General features: G+C 42.4%; 1 protein-coding gene across 1 annotated transcript in view; it reads right to left on the bottom strand.

Annotated features, from left to right (window-relative positions):
• The window catches only part of pth2ra (parathyroid hormone 2 receptor a), a 55,277-nt gene that overhangs the window by 19,114 nt on the left and 22,687 nt on the right, over positions 1-13,476 (bottom strand). Inside the window, exons 9-10 of the mRNA XM_060040265.1 lie at positions 7,577-7,643; positions 5,763-5,857 (exon numbers count right to left, since the gene is read on the bottom strand). Coding sequence (XP_059896248.1) covers positions 5,763-5,857; positions 7,577-7,643 — 162 coding nt within the window. The remainder of the gene's footprint in view (positions 1-5,762; positions 5,858-7,576; positions 7,644-13,476) is intronic.

The following is a 13,476-nucleotide window of genomic DNA, read 5'->3' as shown; positions in this document are numbered from 1 at the left end:
CAATTGAACAATATTTAGAGGTAGCTCAATGACCGTGAAGTTTCTCATACCCAAAAGCTGCAGCCGCCTTTTTTTTTTTTTTTTCTCGTTTCTTTACTCCACCACAGAGATGTTTGTCCAATCCTTGGAGAAGCTCTATCAGTGAGTATGGTTGTTCAAAACTTGTTCTAAGTTGTTTATAATGTTTTGTGCATTAAAATAGGGTTCAAAGCATTTATGTTCAGTAGTGCAAAACAAACTAAGAAAGAGGGGGCGAAAAACTGTCATTACTCCAGAACTCGCAGCTGCTCTAGATCGCACAAAAGTGTCGGACCGCAAGGCTGCTTTTATCATAGCACAAACTGCCAAAAGCTTGGGGCAGAACATTGATGAACTTTCTCTAAACAGAGACTCAATTCGCCGAAACAGAGTACAACACAGAGGCCAGAGAGCTGCAAACATAAAGGCCAAGTTTCAGGGTAACGTTCCCCTTGTTGTTCATTGGGATGGCAAACTGATTCCGGATCTAATTGGAAAAAAGAAGGTTGATCGTCTGCCAGTATTGGTTTCAGGGAAAGGAATTTCTCAGCTACTTACAGTTGCCAAGCTTCCATCCGGAACAGGCGAGGCTCATGCTGCTGCTGTCTTCGGAGCCATTCAAGACTGGGCTTAGCAGACAGCATCCGAGCTATGTGCTTTGACACCACCAGCTCAAACACTGGTCGGATTGCTGGTGCCTGTGTCCTTCTAGAGCAGAAGCTTAAGAAAGAGCTCTTGTCACTGGCTTGTAGGCACCACATTATGGAACTGATAATTGGTGCAGTGTTCCAAGTATGTATGGGAGCCACATCATCTCCCGGGGTTCCACTCTTCAAATGGTTCCAGGAATACTGGGAATTTATTGACACAGCAAAGTATGAACCGGGGATTGCAGCCAATGATGTGGCAGGTCTTGTGGAAGACATAAAGCTAAGCACCATTGATTACGCCAACAAGCATCTTGAACAGAGTCTACCAAGAGATGACTATAAAGAATTCTTGGAACTCGTGGTTGTGTTTCTCGGTGCTGCTCCTGCACGAGGAGTGCGATTCATGTCACCTGGTGCAATGCACCACGCCCGTTGGATGTCCAAAGTTCTATACAGTCTCAAGATCTGGATGTTCAAGGCTCAGTTCAAACTGACTCCCGCAGAAGAGAGAGGGTTACGTGATGTGTGTGTGTTCGCAGTACTCAGTACTGAAAGCCTGGATCACTGCTCCTCAGGCATCAGGTGCTCCTTCCAATGACCTGCTGCTACTTAAGTCACTGCTTGAATACTCATCAATCCATTCAGCCATTTCAAAGTCAACATCACGCAAGTTTTCCAAACACTTATGGTACTTGTCACAGGAACTTGTTGGCTTGGCTTTCTTCGACAGTCGGGTCAGTTCATCAACCAAGAGACGGATGGTTAGTGCCATGCAGAATGAAGAAAACCAAGAGCACGATCATTCCAAGCCAATCACTGTTCATCTGGATTCATTCAATGACAAGAACTTAGAAGACTTTGTCACAGCAAAGTCAATGAAACTGATCAGAATCATGGAACTTCCAGATGGATTTCTCGCGGTTGATCCGGACTTGTGGCAGGACAGAGATGATTACAAGCAGGCTACAGAAGCAGTCAAGTCTCTTAATGTTGTCAATGACCAAGCTGAACGTGGAGTGGCACTCATTCAGGAGTACAGTGGATTACTAACCTGTGATGAAACGCAGCTGCAATTCCTGCTGCAAGTTGTTGAGGACCATCGCAGATTGTATCCTGATAGCAGGAAACAGACTCTGTCCGGGCTGCCATGAAAACAATAAATCTAGAGTTTGCTGGACACTGATATTAGTTGTCAGAAACTGAACAAGAATTCACTATTACTGTGTTCAAAATAAATAGTGTTGTTTAAAATAAATTTGTAGAAATACTCCTAAAAGTTGTGTAATTCGTTGCATTTTTATAAATTTCGTAATCTTTGAGGCACTTGAGCTACCCCTAAACATAAGAATTTATTGTTCAAACTTTGCATGGAGTGTTTTTTTATTATGCCGCACAGATTAGGGGGGTAAGACTTAAAAAAAAAAAAAGGAAAAAAAAATGTATTAGTTTAAGCTCCCGTATGTGTATGCACGTGCGTATGTCTGCCTGTGTTTGTGTGTAGGCCTGCATGTTTTTGTGTGTATGTGGGTGAAGCCCTTTGAGACGGTAACTGTGATTAAGGGCTATATTTGTGTGTGAATAGTAAAATGTCAGGGAACTTAGAATAGAGGCAAACACAGAGTAACAACAGCAGAAAACTCACTTTTTCTTTCTCAAAGACCAGCTGGGTCAGCTCATTAACGGAAAAAATCAATCACAAATACCGGTAATATCCTCTCTGTTATAAAATATGTTATTCAACACAATATTATAAGAGAACCGTTGGCTATAACATTTGTTTAATACATTTCCAATATTTAAAACAATCACATTTTAAGCTTTAGAGTTGTTCTTAATATTGACTTTTGGCTGGATGCAATTGACTAGACCAGAAGACTGGATAGTTTAAATCCTTCCACACACCAACAAAAGTCTTTCTGAAGATCAATTGACAGTCTATCCATAGAACACATCAGTGGAAAGACACCAAAGGCTTTCGGTGGACTCAGGCCCAGCAAGACTAATTGCTTGTAGGTGTATTTTTCTTGAAGCGTGACAAAGGATGGGATTCAACTAAGTGACATCAGTAGCAGAGGTGCCTAAGCAGCCGATTGTTTACATTAGATTGGATTTGATTAATGTGAAGATTTGTTCACAGAGTGAGTCGTTCAAAGAGTGAGTCGTTCACAGAGTGAATCGTTCAGAGTTGTTAACTCACTGAACAGATTCAAATCTCACGTTCCTTTTGGAAGAGGTTGGCAAAGAAAAAAATATATCAGTGCCTTGCTCCAAAGGTCTTATTTTGTTTCAATTAGTTTGTTTATTTGACCTTTAACTTTATAGGATAATGACGCGGTTGCAACATAAATGTACATGCACATTTAAAAAGATTCATTCCTCAACCCAAGCTGTCGTCAATCAATACAGCAACAATTGTTATTCTTGTTCTGTGATTCACCATTATCGTCCAATTATTCCTTTTGCATGCAAATGGTTCAAAACAGAAAGACACAATAACAACCCAGAAATACTTTGAATTTACCCGCCAAAATTGTCTGCGAATTGTTTATGTTTTAAAAGGCAAGCTTAAATGTTTCTTCTACAACTGTGATTGACAAAGGATCGACCATGTAACATTAATAGACCTCTGAAGAATAAGTCCGGCCTTCGAGGTCTCCTGGTTCCATCGGTCAAATGTCTATGGGAAAGAATATGTTTTTTTCTGAATGATCGTACACAACAAACTCTGCAGGTGGCGAAGAAGTAAAAGCTGCTCACATTTCGCCACCCACAGAGTTTGTTATGTACGAGCATTCAAAAACCCCATGTTATTTCCCATCGACATTTGACCGATTGTGCCAGAGCCTCGGATGCAGGACTTATTCTTCAGAGGTCAATAGCAGAGGTCTTCTGCCTTTACGACAGAAAAATAAGAAAAAGGGCAATTATATTATATTAATGTGAAGAATCAGTCACAGAATGGAGTGACAGCCACGTTAAATGCTGAACGGAGTGGGGGCTCACGTCACATCCCTTTGGGAAAGGTTCGCCAAGGAAGATTGAATCATTGCTGTACCCCCAAGGTCGAGCATGAGTGCGCAATTCCATGTAATTCCTTGTGTTTGAGTATTGATCGTGCATCAGAAGAAATAAGCAGCATTACATAATGCTCTAGATTCAACCGTAGACGATATGTAGACGCATGGGTGTGGAGGAGGTGGCAACAGCTGGCCACCATCAATGACGTGCAGAGTCAGGAACTCCTTTAGAATTCTGCAGTTCATATCGCTAACAGGGCTGTGGCCAGGGATTGAAAAACCCTGGCTGGCAAGGGGCATGATCCCACCTGATCATCTTTGATTGACTTCTGAATTACAATCAAAGTCGTTAGACCCCTATTAACAACCGAAAAAAAACTCCCTTGGCTCTTGGTCCGCCTCCTCTCCATGATAACGTCTGTAATACTGCCGGGGACGAAGCACCGTGTGCACTAATGGGATTGACAGCCAAGATGGATTCTCCGAAGATGGAGATTGCCTTGGTGTTCAAAAGGGTTAAACGCAAATGAAAGGTACACCACCATTAAGTACTGAATCAGAAATAACAAACTGCCCCCTCTGCTTGAAATGTCCAACTTTCTATTTACTATTTCTCTGTAAATTACCGGCATAACCTTTCAGGCACTTCTAGTGTTTTTCACCATTCACAATATGAATAATTTAATCTTCTTTGTGATTTGGTGATACAGGTGTCACATTATTGCTACTGTGATCACAATATTGTTGAAAGTCCATGTTATTTAATGTGGGTGTTTGTTAGGGGCTTTTTAACTTTTTTTTGGTAGTGTATCAGTAACCATATCAGGTCTTGTGCTCTGGCTCTATTCTTCGAATAGGTAGAGAGGGTGGATCACTGTGTATTGAAAACTATTGTGTACTCTTGCTTTTATCTTTTTGAATGTGAATGAGGCAGGATTGCTAGTGCCACAGTAGCAGTGAGAAATAATGAGCGATGCCCACTAATGCAGTACAGTTGTGTAATGTATACAGTTAATTTTTTTGTCTAGTTTTATTTGACCATTACATGGTTGCTTCACCAATGTATATGCAACATTAAAAGAGCATCAAAGAAGTCAAAAAACAGTCACAGCACTCATTTCCATTACAGCCTCTGTAAAAAAAAAAGCAGTGGCACATTTTAATAGGCAGTTGTTGGCTCTGAGGTTTGGTCATTAGTTTGTGATTCACATGCAGAAAAATTCACCAGTGCAGGAAATTGAGTCTTGTATCTAAAATGTTTCTTCTCTGGAGCAAAAAGCTATCTTGCCCTCAGGGAGGCAATAGTTTTCCTCTCTTGTTCGGAACATGACTCAAACATTATAGCTCGCCTCCGCTAATAGTTAGCAGTTAGGGTCCTTATCTTTTTCTGTCTTGGCATCCAACCCAACAGGAAATTGGCAGAAAGTCTTGAGTGTTTAGTGATAAAGTGACTTCAATTATACTCCCTTTGGACAGAAAATAAATAGGTTTTATCATATATTAGTTCACCTCGACTCTGCAAACTCATACCCCCCTCCTCCCTTAATCTCCGGAAAACCTCCCTCTTACGTACGTATTGTATGTTTGTTTGTGCTGGCGCTTAAAAATAGTACTTAGCATCGTGTGGCATCTTACCGTACCTATCTTTGTTAAATACGGTGAATAGGTCAACCTAGCAAGTGCTTGGCACTTGTTCTATGAACATCCTTACTGTACCGACAGCAATATATATGGTTGTTTCTCTTTCTTCTGAAAAATGAGTACCTTTGGTTAAAAGCGTCTGCTAAATGTTTGTTACATTTACAAAGAGAGACATTTTGCTGACTAGCTATGAATGAGGAATATGCACATCATTTATTTTTCGGTCAGGCTCAGTGTCTGTGACGAGCACGGTGCACCGAGGCACAGAGCCTTCACCTACCAGTGGAAACTGATTTGGCGCTCATCCCTGCTCAGATACAGCTCAGGGGGAAAATTAATTCAGCTTCTTTATGCACTAATAAATCAACCAAAGGGCTAGTTTCAAATGATACACAGGCATGCTGCGAGTGGACCTGACCGAGTAAGTCCTGCTCACCTGTACTGTTTCCTGGTGTCATACCTTCCAGCGTTGGTTTCCCGGATCTTGGTGGCCAGCACGCGCACAATGTTCACAAACAGCAGGAAGTTCAGCTGAAAGACAACAGAGGGCAGTTGGGTGAAGGGCTCCACGATGGTGCCGACCCAGAGCACTAGGACGAACCACGTCCCTGTTCACAGGGGGGGTGGTCCAATTACTGGTTCCCCACATCAACTCGACGCCATGCATCGTATTATTTCTATAGACCGTCATCTGATTACCGTATAATAATTGTATAATACATTCTAATAGTATTCATTAATACAATTATTAATATATGCAAAAGCCGGCCAATTAAGATTAAACTGCAACTATATATTTTGCATCTTCAAGCAAAGAAACCAGCAAAGAAACCAGCCACCACAAACACTGCTAAATCAAAGTGGGGAGCTTTTGCTCTGCACATATAATTGAAAATAGATTAGGACACTTAAACCGCTCCTTTTTCTGCCCCTACAATTATGCGCAAAACGTTAACAACTTAAGACAAGCTGCTTTAACTGAAAACTGCCTTTTAAATGTATTTTCCGTTTCAGTTGGTCTAGTCCAATTGATATCAACCACATGGTTGGAAGTGCCCTCACACACAAACCACAACGCTGCCACGGAGAAAGAATCGATATATGCTGCCCTCCAAAGATCCATCCACCAAAATGTCAGAAAAGTTAAACAAATATATTCGATAAGACACCTTTAAGGGGAGCAGCCAAGTGTGGTGTGGTTTGGGCCAGGCTGCCCAAAGCTACTGGTTTCGATCCCCAAATGTCCACAGCCTACCTACATGTAGGCGTCCTTGAGCAAGACGCTCAAACCTTGAGTTTGACCATCCATTCAATTACATAAAAGTACAATTGGAAAAAAGTGTCCAAAAATTACTAACTACTAATATTAAGAGCACACGTCTTAGCAAGGTACACGTCTTATTCTTCTCAAAAGGGCCACAGAAGAATCACCTTTCCTCTTTGATAGAGATATAATTTGTTCACAACCTAGATCAAAAGTTAAGGCAGGGCAGGAGTACCCATCAAAGATCACTAAGACTGCTTTACAAAGGCACCCCCTCCCATCTGGGATAAAGAAAGTACATCATGTCTTATTTTCAATGTGCTTTTGTGAGAAAGTCTTGTTTTTCTTCAATTTCTATGGCTTTCATCAAAACCCGCTCGCCCATCATAGAGCGAAGAGGCTGCCAATTAGTTACATGACACCGGTCCAATGGGTTCTCTTGGAGGCTTAAAACACCTGTGATGCTTACGGTTCCAATGGTGACCGCCCATGGAAAAATAATACTTGCAACTACATTTTAATGATCTCTCACAAAACAAAAAACTACACAGACACACACACACACACACACACACACACACACACACACACACACACACACACACACACAATGGAAACACACACACACACACACACACACACACACACACACAATGGAAACACACACACAATCACACACACACACACACACACACACACACACACACACATACACACACACAGCCTACAAAATATGAATATCAGTGGTTAAGGTGTGTTAACGAAGATGATGAGAGGATCTGAAACACACAGGCTCCTTCTGCAGTGGATCAAAGCAGGAAATATCCTCCACAACCATCCACATCCTGAACAAGGAGAAATAATAACCATTCAAAAACAACAAGCGGCCATAGTTTGTTATGATCGCCCTCCCCCCCCCCCCCCCCCCCCAACACACACACACACACACACACACACAAACAAACTCATCAAAGCGAATATTTTACCCCGATAGCAGTCAAGATGGGGACCTCATATATCCATTTAATGTTGCCGGCACTCTGTTCCCAGCACCTGCAGAGACAAAGGGGAGGGAAAAGTGTATTATTACAGAATAATTGTCTACCCCAACGGCAAAGCTGCTCTGCCATCCCATTCAACAGCAAGTGGAGCCCTTTTAAAGCATAGGATTAATATGCAGACCTCAAAGTGGCTGAACAGTGAGGGTAAATGGTTAGTGCACTCACTCAATTTATACAGCACTTCAGACCAGTGCACAATCATCACGCTCTTCAATTACCGCCTCATATTCACCCATGCGTATGCAAATTCATACCACAACCAGCGGTGTCAACCATGCAAGGCAACCGCCAGCCAGCTCATCAGTCTCCATTAGGGATCAGGGGTCTGGCTCAGCTCGACACCTAGCTAGGAGGAAAACGGGGATGGACCAAGCGACCTTATGAAGGCCAGAGAACCTGCTGTGATGGCGCAGGAAAAGCCACTACGCTTCGTTACCGGTACGGAAGGAATCTGGCACCACCTGTTTGTGGCGGCAAACCGCACTCATGTTTGTCCGAATGAGTCTTTGCTAACGTAACTGCTCTCTATATGTGTTGCAGGAGTTGTACGATGTTATTATGAGACATATAAATAACAGTGGGGCAGAGTAGTGTGTGGTCATTATGGCTTTTTGAGAGCCAGTGCCAGCCGAAAGGTACTGGTTTCGTCGCTGTCCCCAAATCACTCGATCAGGACCGTGGCTAACATGAGGGAATGTGTTGGAGCTGCCCTCCTCTAGTCACCAGCCGTCAGGCCACACTCCTACGTTACTGTGGGGGCTGCCTTGCTGCATCCACAGAGTTAGTATTGAGGCTGATGGAGCCACAATACTAAGGCCCAATCCCATGTCTACCCCTTCCACTTACCCCTTCCACTTACCCCTTCCCCTTACCCCTTCAAAACAAAGGGGGAAAGGGGAAGGGGAAGGGGTAAGGGGTATAAATGGGATTGGGCCTAAGACACAAGGTTAATAGTTGACAGTATGAGGTGAACTGGTTGGGGTAATTGGGGCCAGTATAAGGTGAAATGGTTGGGGTTATTTGGCCGATATAAAAAGGAGTTGAGGTTAGTGGGTCAGTATAAGGTGAACTAGCTGGGGTTATTGGGCCAGTATAAGTTAACTAGTCTGGGTTATTGGGCCAGTATGGGGGGAACTGGTTGGGGCTATTCAGGCAGTATAGGGTGAACTGGTTGGGTTTATCTGGCCAGTATGGGGGTACTGGTTAGGGTTATTAGGCCAGTATAAGGTGAACTAGCTGGGGTAATTGGGCCAGTATGGGGGGAACTGGTTAAGGCTAATCAGCTAGTATAAGTGAACTGGTTGGGGTTATCTGGCCAGTATAAAAAGGTGAATGGTCATCTTGTTATCCGGCACCATGTTATTCACGCCCAACCCCATTTCAGAGAAGACTGATAATTACATAGAAAGACGGGAAATAATTACGATGATTTTATGAAATACGGTTTGAAAAGATTTAATGAATTCAGGAAACAGATAATTATTATTGTGAAGCATCTTGCCAACAGTCGTTGCAAAGATCTGCAGTCAAAATATCCCGAAATAGAGATAGGGAAGCTTAAAAACAAGCCTACGAAATAAAAAGGTCTCTTTATCCTTTTAATAATATTCTGCCATCCCATCGTTTCGGGTAACCCAGAATGAGGTTTACGATAGGCCGTCAAGAATAACTTATAAAGGTACCAAACTATTTTCGGAAATTGTAAGTCTAGAATTTACCTTTTTATTTTTTTACACTTTGAAGAAATAAGTACGACCACATGCAACTAAATACAATTCAAATTTCCCCACGCTGCCTTTTCTCCTCCTATCCTGATGACTACATTCTTCTCTCCCTCTTATATATTCTTCTTCGGCCCCTATTAGTGGCTTTGTCCCTTCAGAAGGGACTGCTGGGTCAAGACAATTCCCTTCCCTATAGAAGGTTCCTACAGCAAACTCATTTTCCCCTGAGAGGCACTAGTGCTACGTCTCGTAGGAGAACAGCATCAGGCTTGGCCTTGAATACATTCCCCTCCCGCACGTCTGCTTAACCTCTGTCAACACAGTTGACAGAGGTATACATTTCTATAGGGGGTGAAAATGGCAGATGGAGAGAGAAAGCGAGAGCCAGAAAGAGAGCGAGAGCTCTCTGTGGTCAAGTTGTGGTCAAGTTGTGAATGTTGTTAAACATCATGTCAAGCTGTATAATTTCTTTTGTATATCTAACATTCCAGTAAATAACTTATTGCCTTGTGAATGGCACCAACCCTGCAACTTCGCAGGAGTACAGTAATAATAGCAATACTGCTCCGTATAGCCAAACAATTGTGTATATTTCACACACTCAGATCTGTAACCCTAAAATGAGAGATTTTGAGGATGCTCTCCCAGCCTGTATGTTTACCATGCAGGTCGCTGAAAGCTCAATCTTGTTCTTCCCTACACTAGCATTGGCACACAGCTGGAAATCAGCATTCCCTGGGGGCAGCATCCGACTGCGAGACAAGCTGTGAAGAATGGCTTAACGGTGGTACGAGTTACACTAGATGATTGCTGAAGTGAAATATCAAGCTTTAGCATTTTAATGCAAGAGTGTGTGTGTGTGTGTGTGTGTGTGTGTGTGTGTGTGTGTGTGTGTGTGTGTGTGTGTGTGTATGTGTGTGTGTGTGTGTGTGTGTGTGTGTGCGCATTTGGAGATTGCAATAATATACAATTAAAGATGCAATATGTGTACGATCAAGTCCCTCCCGGTTAGTAGGTAGGAGACTTTCAGAGGAACAGTGTTCTGTCCATTTTATCTGGCTGTGCAACTTTTCGACGCAACTAATGTATCTTCGGCTGACTGGTTGATGTGAGTGGGATCAGTTTTGGGAGTGTGGATAGTAAGATTCTTGTAAACAAAGATAGGTATGGAAAGCCAGCAGTTTCTATTTGTAGAATATATCTTTCTATATTGTATAGTTATAGGATGTGATTTATTGATAACAATATTGCAGTCACTTTCAATCAGCAGCTATGCCATTTTAAACTAAGAGCTAGTTGAAATGTTACTGCTTATAGCTCTTCCTTATATAAAAAATAGCCTAAATATTTTAACTGCGTGTCAATGTGTCACATTTCAACTAGCTCATGGCTTACAATGCCCTCGCCTCGGCGTAAGCCATAACGAGGGCTAATCAATTGTGAATGCATGTCAAAGCATGTCCTCACTCGGTGCGTTTACAAGCAAAGTCATTATCGGATAAAGAAACGAAAGCTTAAAAGCCATCGCACCCCTGCATCAAATTCCCCAAATCTTCCCCAAATCTTCCTCTCAAACAATTGGGAGGTTCATGAACTTTTGGAGTAGATTAAGAAGCAGTCCTCACATGGAGGATTTGCTCCCTTGAGGTCTGCCAATTATTTTGATTAATTCAGAAATGGCACCGTTTTCACGAACAGCCATAAATGAAGCAGAAGCCCACGCACGTGATGACCAAGAGAGAATTTGCTTTGTTTTTTGTCTGATACACCAGCTTATTAAAGCATATCTCAAATGCCATTAGCAGAACGAGTCACAGTGAAGACTGACGGGTCATTAAGGAGCAGGTAGGAGTAAGACAGTTTCTACAGAGATTGGGTAATTAAGGAGAAGGTGGGGGTTCGACAGTAAGAACACAGACAGGTTATTAAGGAGCAGGTGGTGGAGTGAATACCGAGACAGATCATCTACTTTGTGCTCCACTTTGGACCCTCTCTGTCCTGTCGCCTAACAGCAGGATTGCTGATTGGTATTTTGGAGAAAAAAAAGATCGATGATATACGCTCCTCATTCCCCCCACTCTGCTGACACCACCGTTCCTACAGCCTCCTCCTGCTGCTCTCGTTTCCTTCTCACTGCGTACTCCCAATGAGGTGCTATCCATGGTCATCTCCCACCACCAAGCCCCCTTCCCTCTCAGCCCTATCCCCGCTGACCTCCTTCAGTGTATTGCCTCCGACCTCCTTCCCGCCCCCGCCCATCGCATTAAGACCTCTTTCACACCGGGTTGATTTCCGAACACTCTCAAAGCAGCAATAAGTTGAAGGGTTACAAGCATAAATAATTGAATCCTCCGCTAATATTTCAATTCATCCATTGAATTTGTTAAGTTAGAAATATGTTGATTGGTGCTGTTGAATATTCCATATTCATTATATTGAATTACAAAATTATAATATTAGTTCATAGACCACTTCAATATCAATAACCCATGCTGAATGCCATTGTATAATGATAGTTCATATATCTTCAATATCAATAACAAGGCTGAATGGCAATAGTATAACGATAGTTCATAGTCAGAACACTACTATATCAATAACAAGGCTGAATGCCAATAGTATAATGATAGTTCATAGACCACTACATTTCAATACCAAGGCTGAATGCCAAATAGTCTTGTTTGGTGTTTTGATAAAACATTATATACTTTATTACTCCCATGGCGAAATTCATTCCCTGCATTTAACGAGCCTACGAGCCAGCAGCGGTGAGGTCCCAGCGCCCGGGAACCAACTCCAGATTCAGTGGGCTAGCTTTGATTATGGGCAGGCCAGGAGTGGGCAGGCCAGGAGTTTTAACCTGCATCTTTAGACGAGTGGGAGGAAACCATAGCACCAGGAAGCAAAGCAGATGAGCACCGTGAGAATCGCATGTTCCCGTGCTCTGATTTTGGGAAGGTTAAAGAGAAACACTGGTCTAGGGACCCATGTTAATACCATAGACTCGGGGGAAGCCCACGAGGAGATCAAATACACGGCCAGCTGGTAATGTGTTATCGATCTCCTCCGTTTCCCTCTCACACTAAAGAGCAACATTGCAGATGTGAGCCACTTAGGAGAGGATAAAAGCATGATGTCTGAAAATTATTTGATTTCAATGAGTTTGTTTGAAACTGCTATGTCACGATGCAGGGAGAGAAAAGCCAGCTATCCCTCTAACCAATCCCTGTAAGCACTGGGAAAAACAAAACAAAAACAAAAAACGCATCCCATAGATACTGGACAGAAAAGGTGGTTAACAAAAGATGCAGTTTAACTTTGGTCTTTTGCCAATATTTTGGCTACTTGAAATCAGACAAAAAGAAGCCCCGATTGTGCGCTTTGGTGTACACTGTGGTGTACACTGCGTGTAGACAAGTCAGCTACCTCTACCTGAATCACCCCCATAGTGAAAATGACAATTACCATAGAGGAATGTGGATACAGGTAAACAAATGTTATTATGTCTGTATAAAAGTAACACAGTTGGTATAAAGTTGCATGAATAAACTAGCAGCTTGAATAGGATGTTGAATATGAATTTTTGAAGTCCCACTCTGGATGTCTCTGAATAAAAGCATATTACTTGCCTGCCAGAATTATCAAGAATTGAGTAGAATTTTCATATTTCTTTCAAATGACAGCTGTGTAATTGGCTACCTGTCAGAATGGACATTTACCTAGCTATTACTTAAAAAACAGTACAGGACTGATCCCATCTCACAATAATCTATTCAACCGCTATGTCACGATGCAGGGGGAGAAAAGCCATGCAAGCACTGGAATCGAAAAACGCATTGCTTAGATACAGAACAGAAAAAGCAGTTCACAAAAGATGTAGTTGAACTTTGGTAACTTTGTAAATATTTCAGCTGCTTCAAAATCAGAAACTAAGCTTTGTAGTGTACAATGCGGTGTCAACAAGCCAGCTGACGCCACTGTCGCCTAACTGAACCGCTTTCACCCAGTTCATGTGGAATACAAGACGTTGGAGTCTCAAATACGTGCAATTGCGCGTCCTTCCCAAAGGACTAGCATGTAGCTTGCGTTGGCAAACCGGGG

Source organism: Gadus macrocephalus, chromosome 20, assembly GCF_031168955.1.
Source record: "Gadus macrocephalus chromosome 20, ASM3116895v1".
NCBI classification, from domain to species: Eukaryota; Metazoa; Chordata; class Actinopteri; order Gadiformes; family Gadidae; genus Gadus; species Gadus macrocephalus.
The sequence above is the reverse complement of the archived record's forward strand: the minus strand, read 5'-3'. Positions and strand labels throughout refer to the sequence as shown.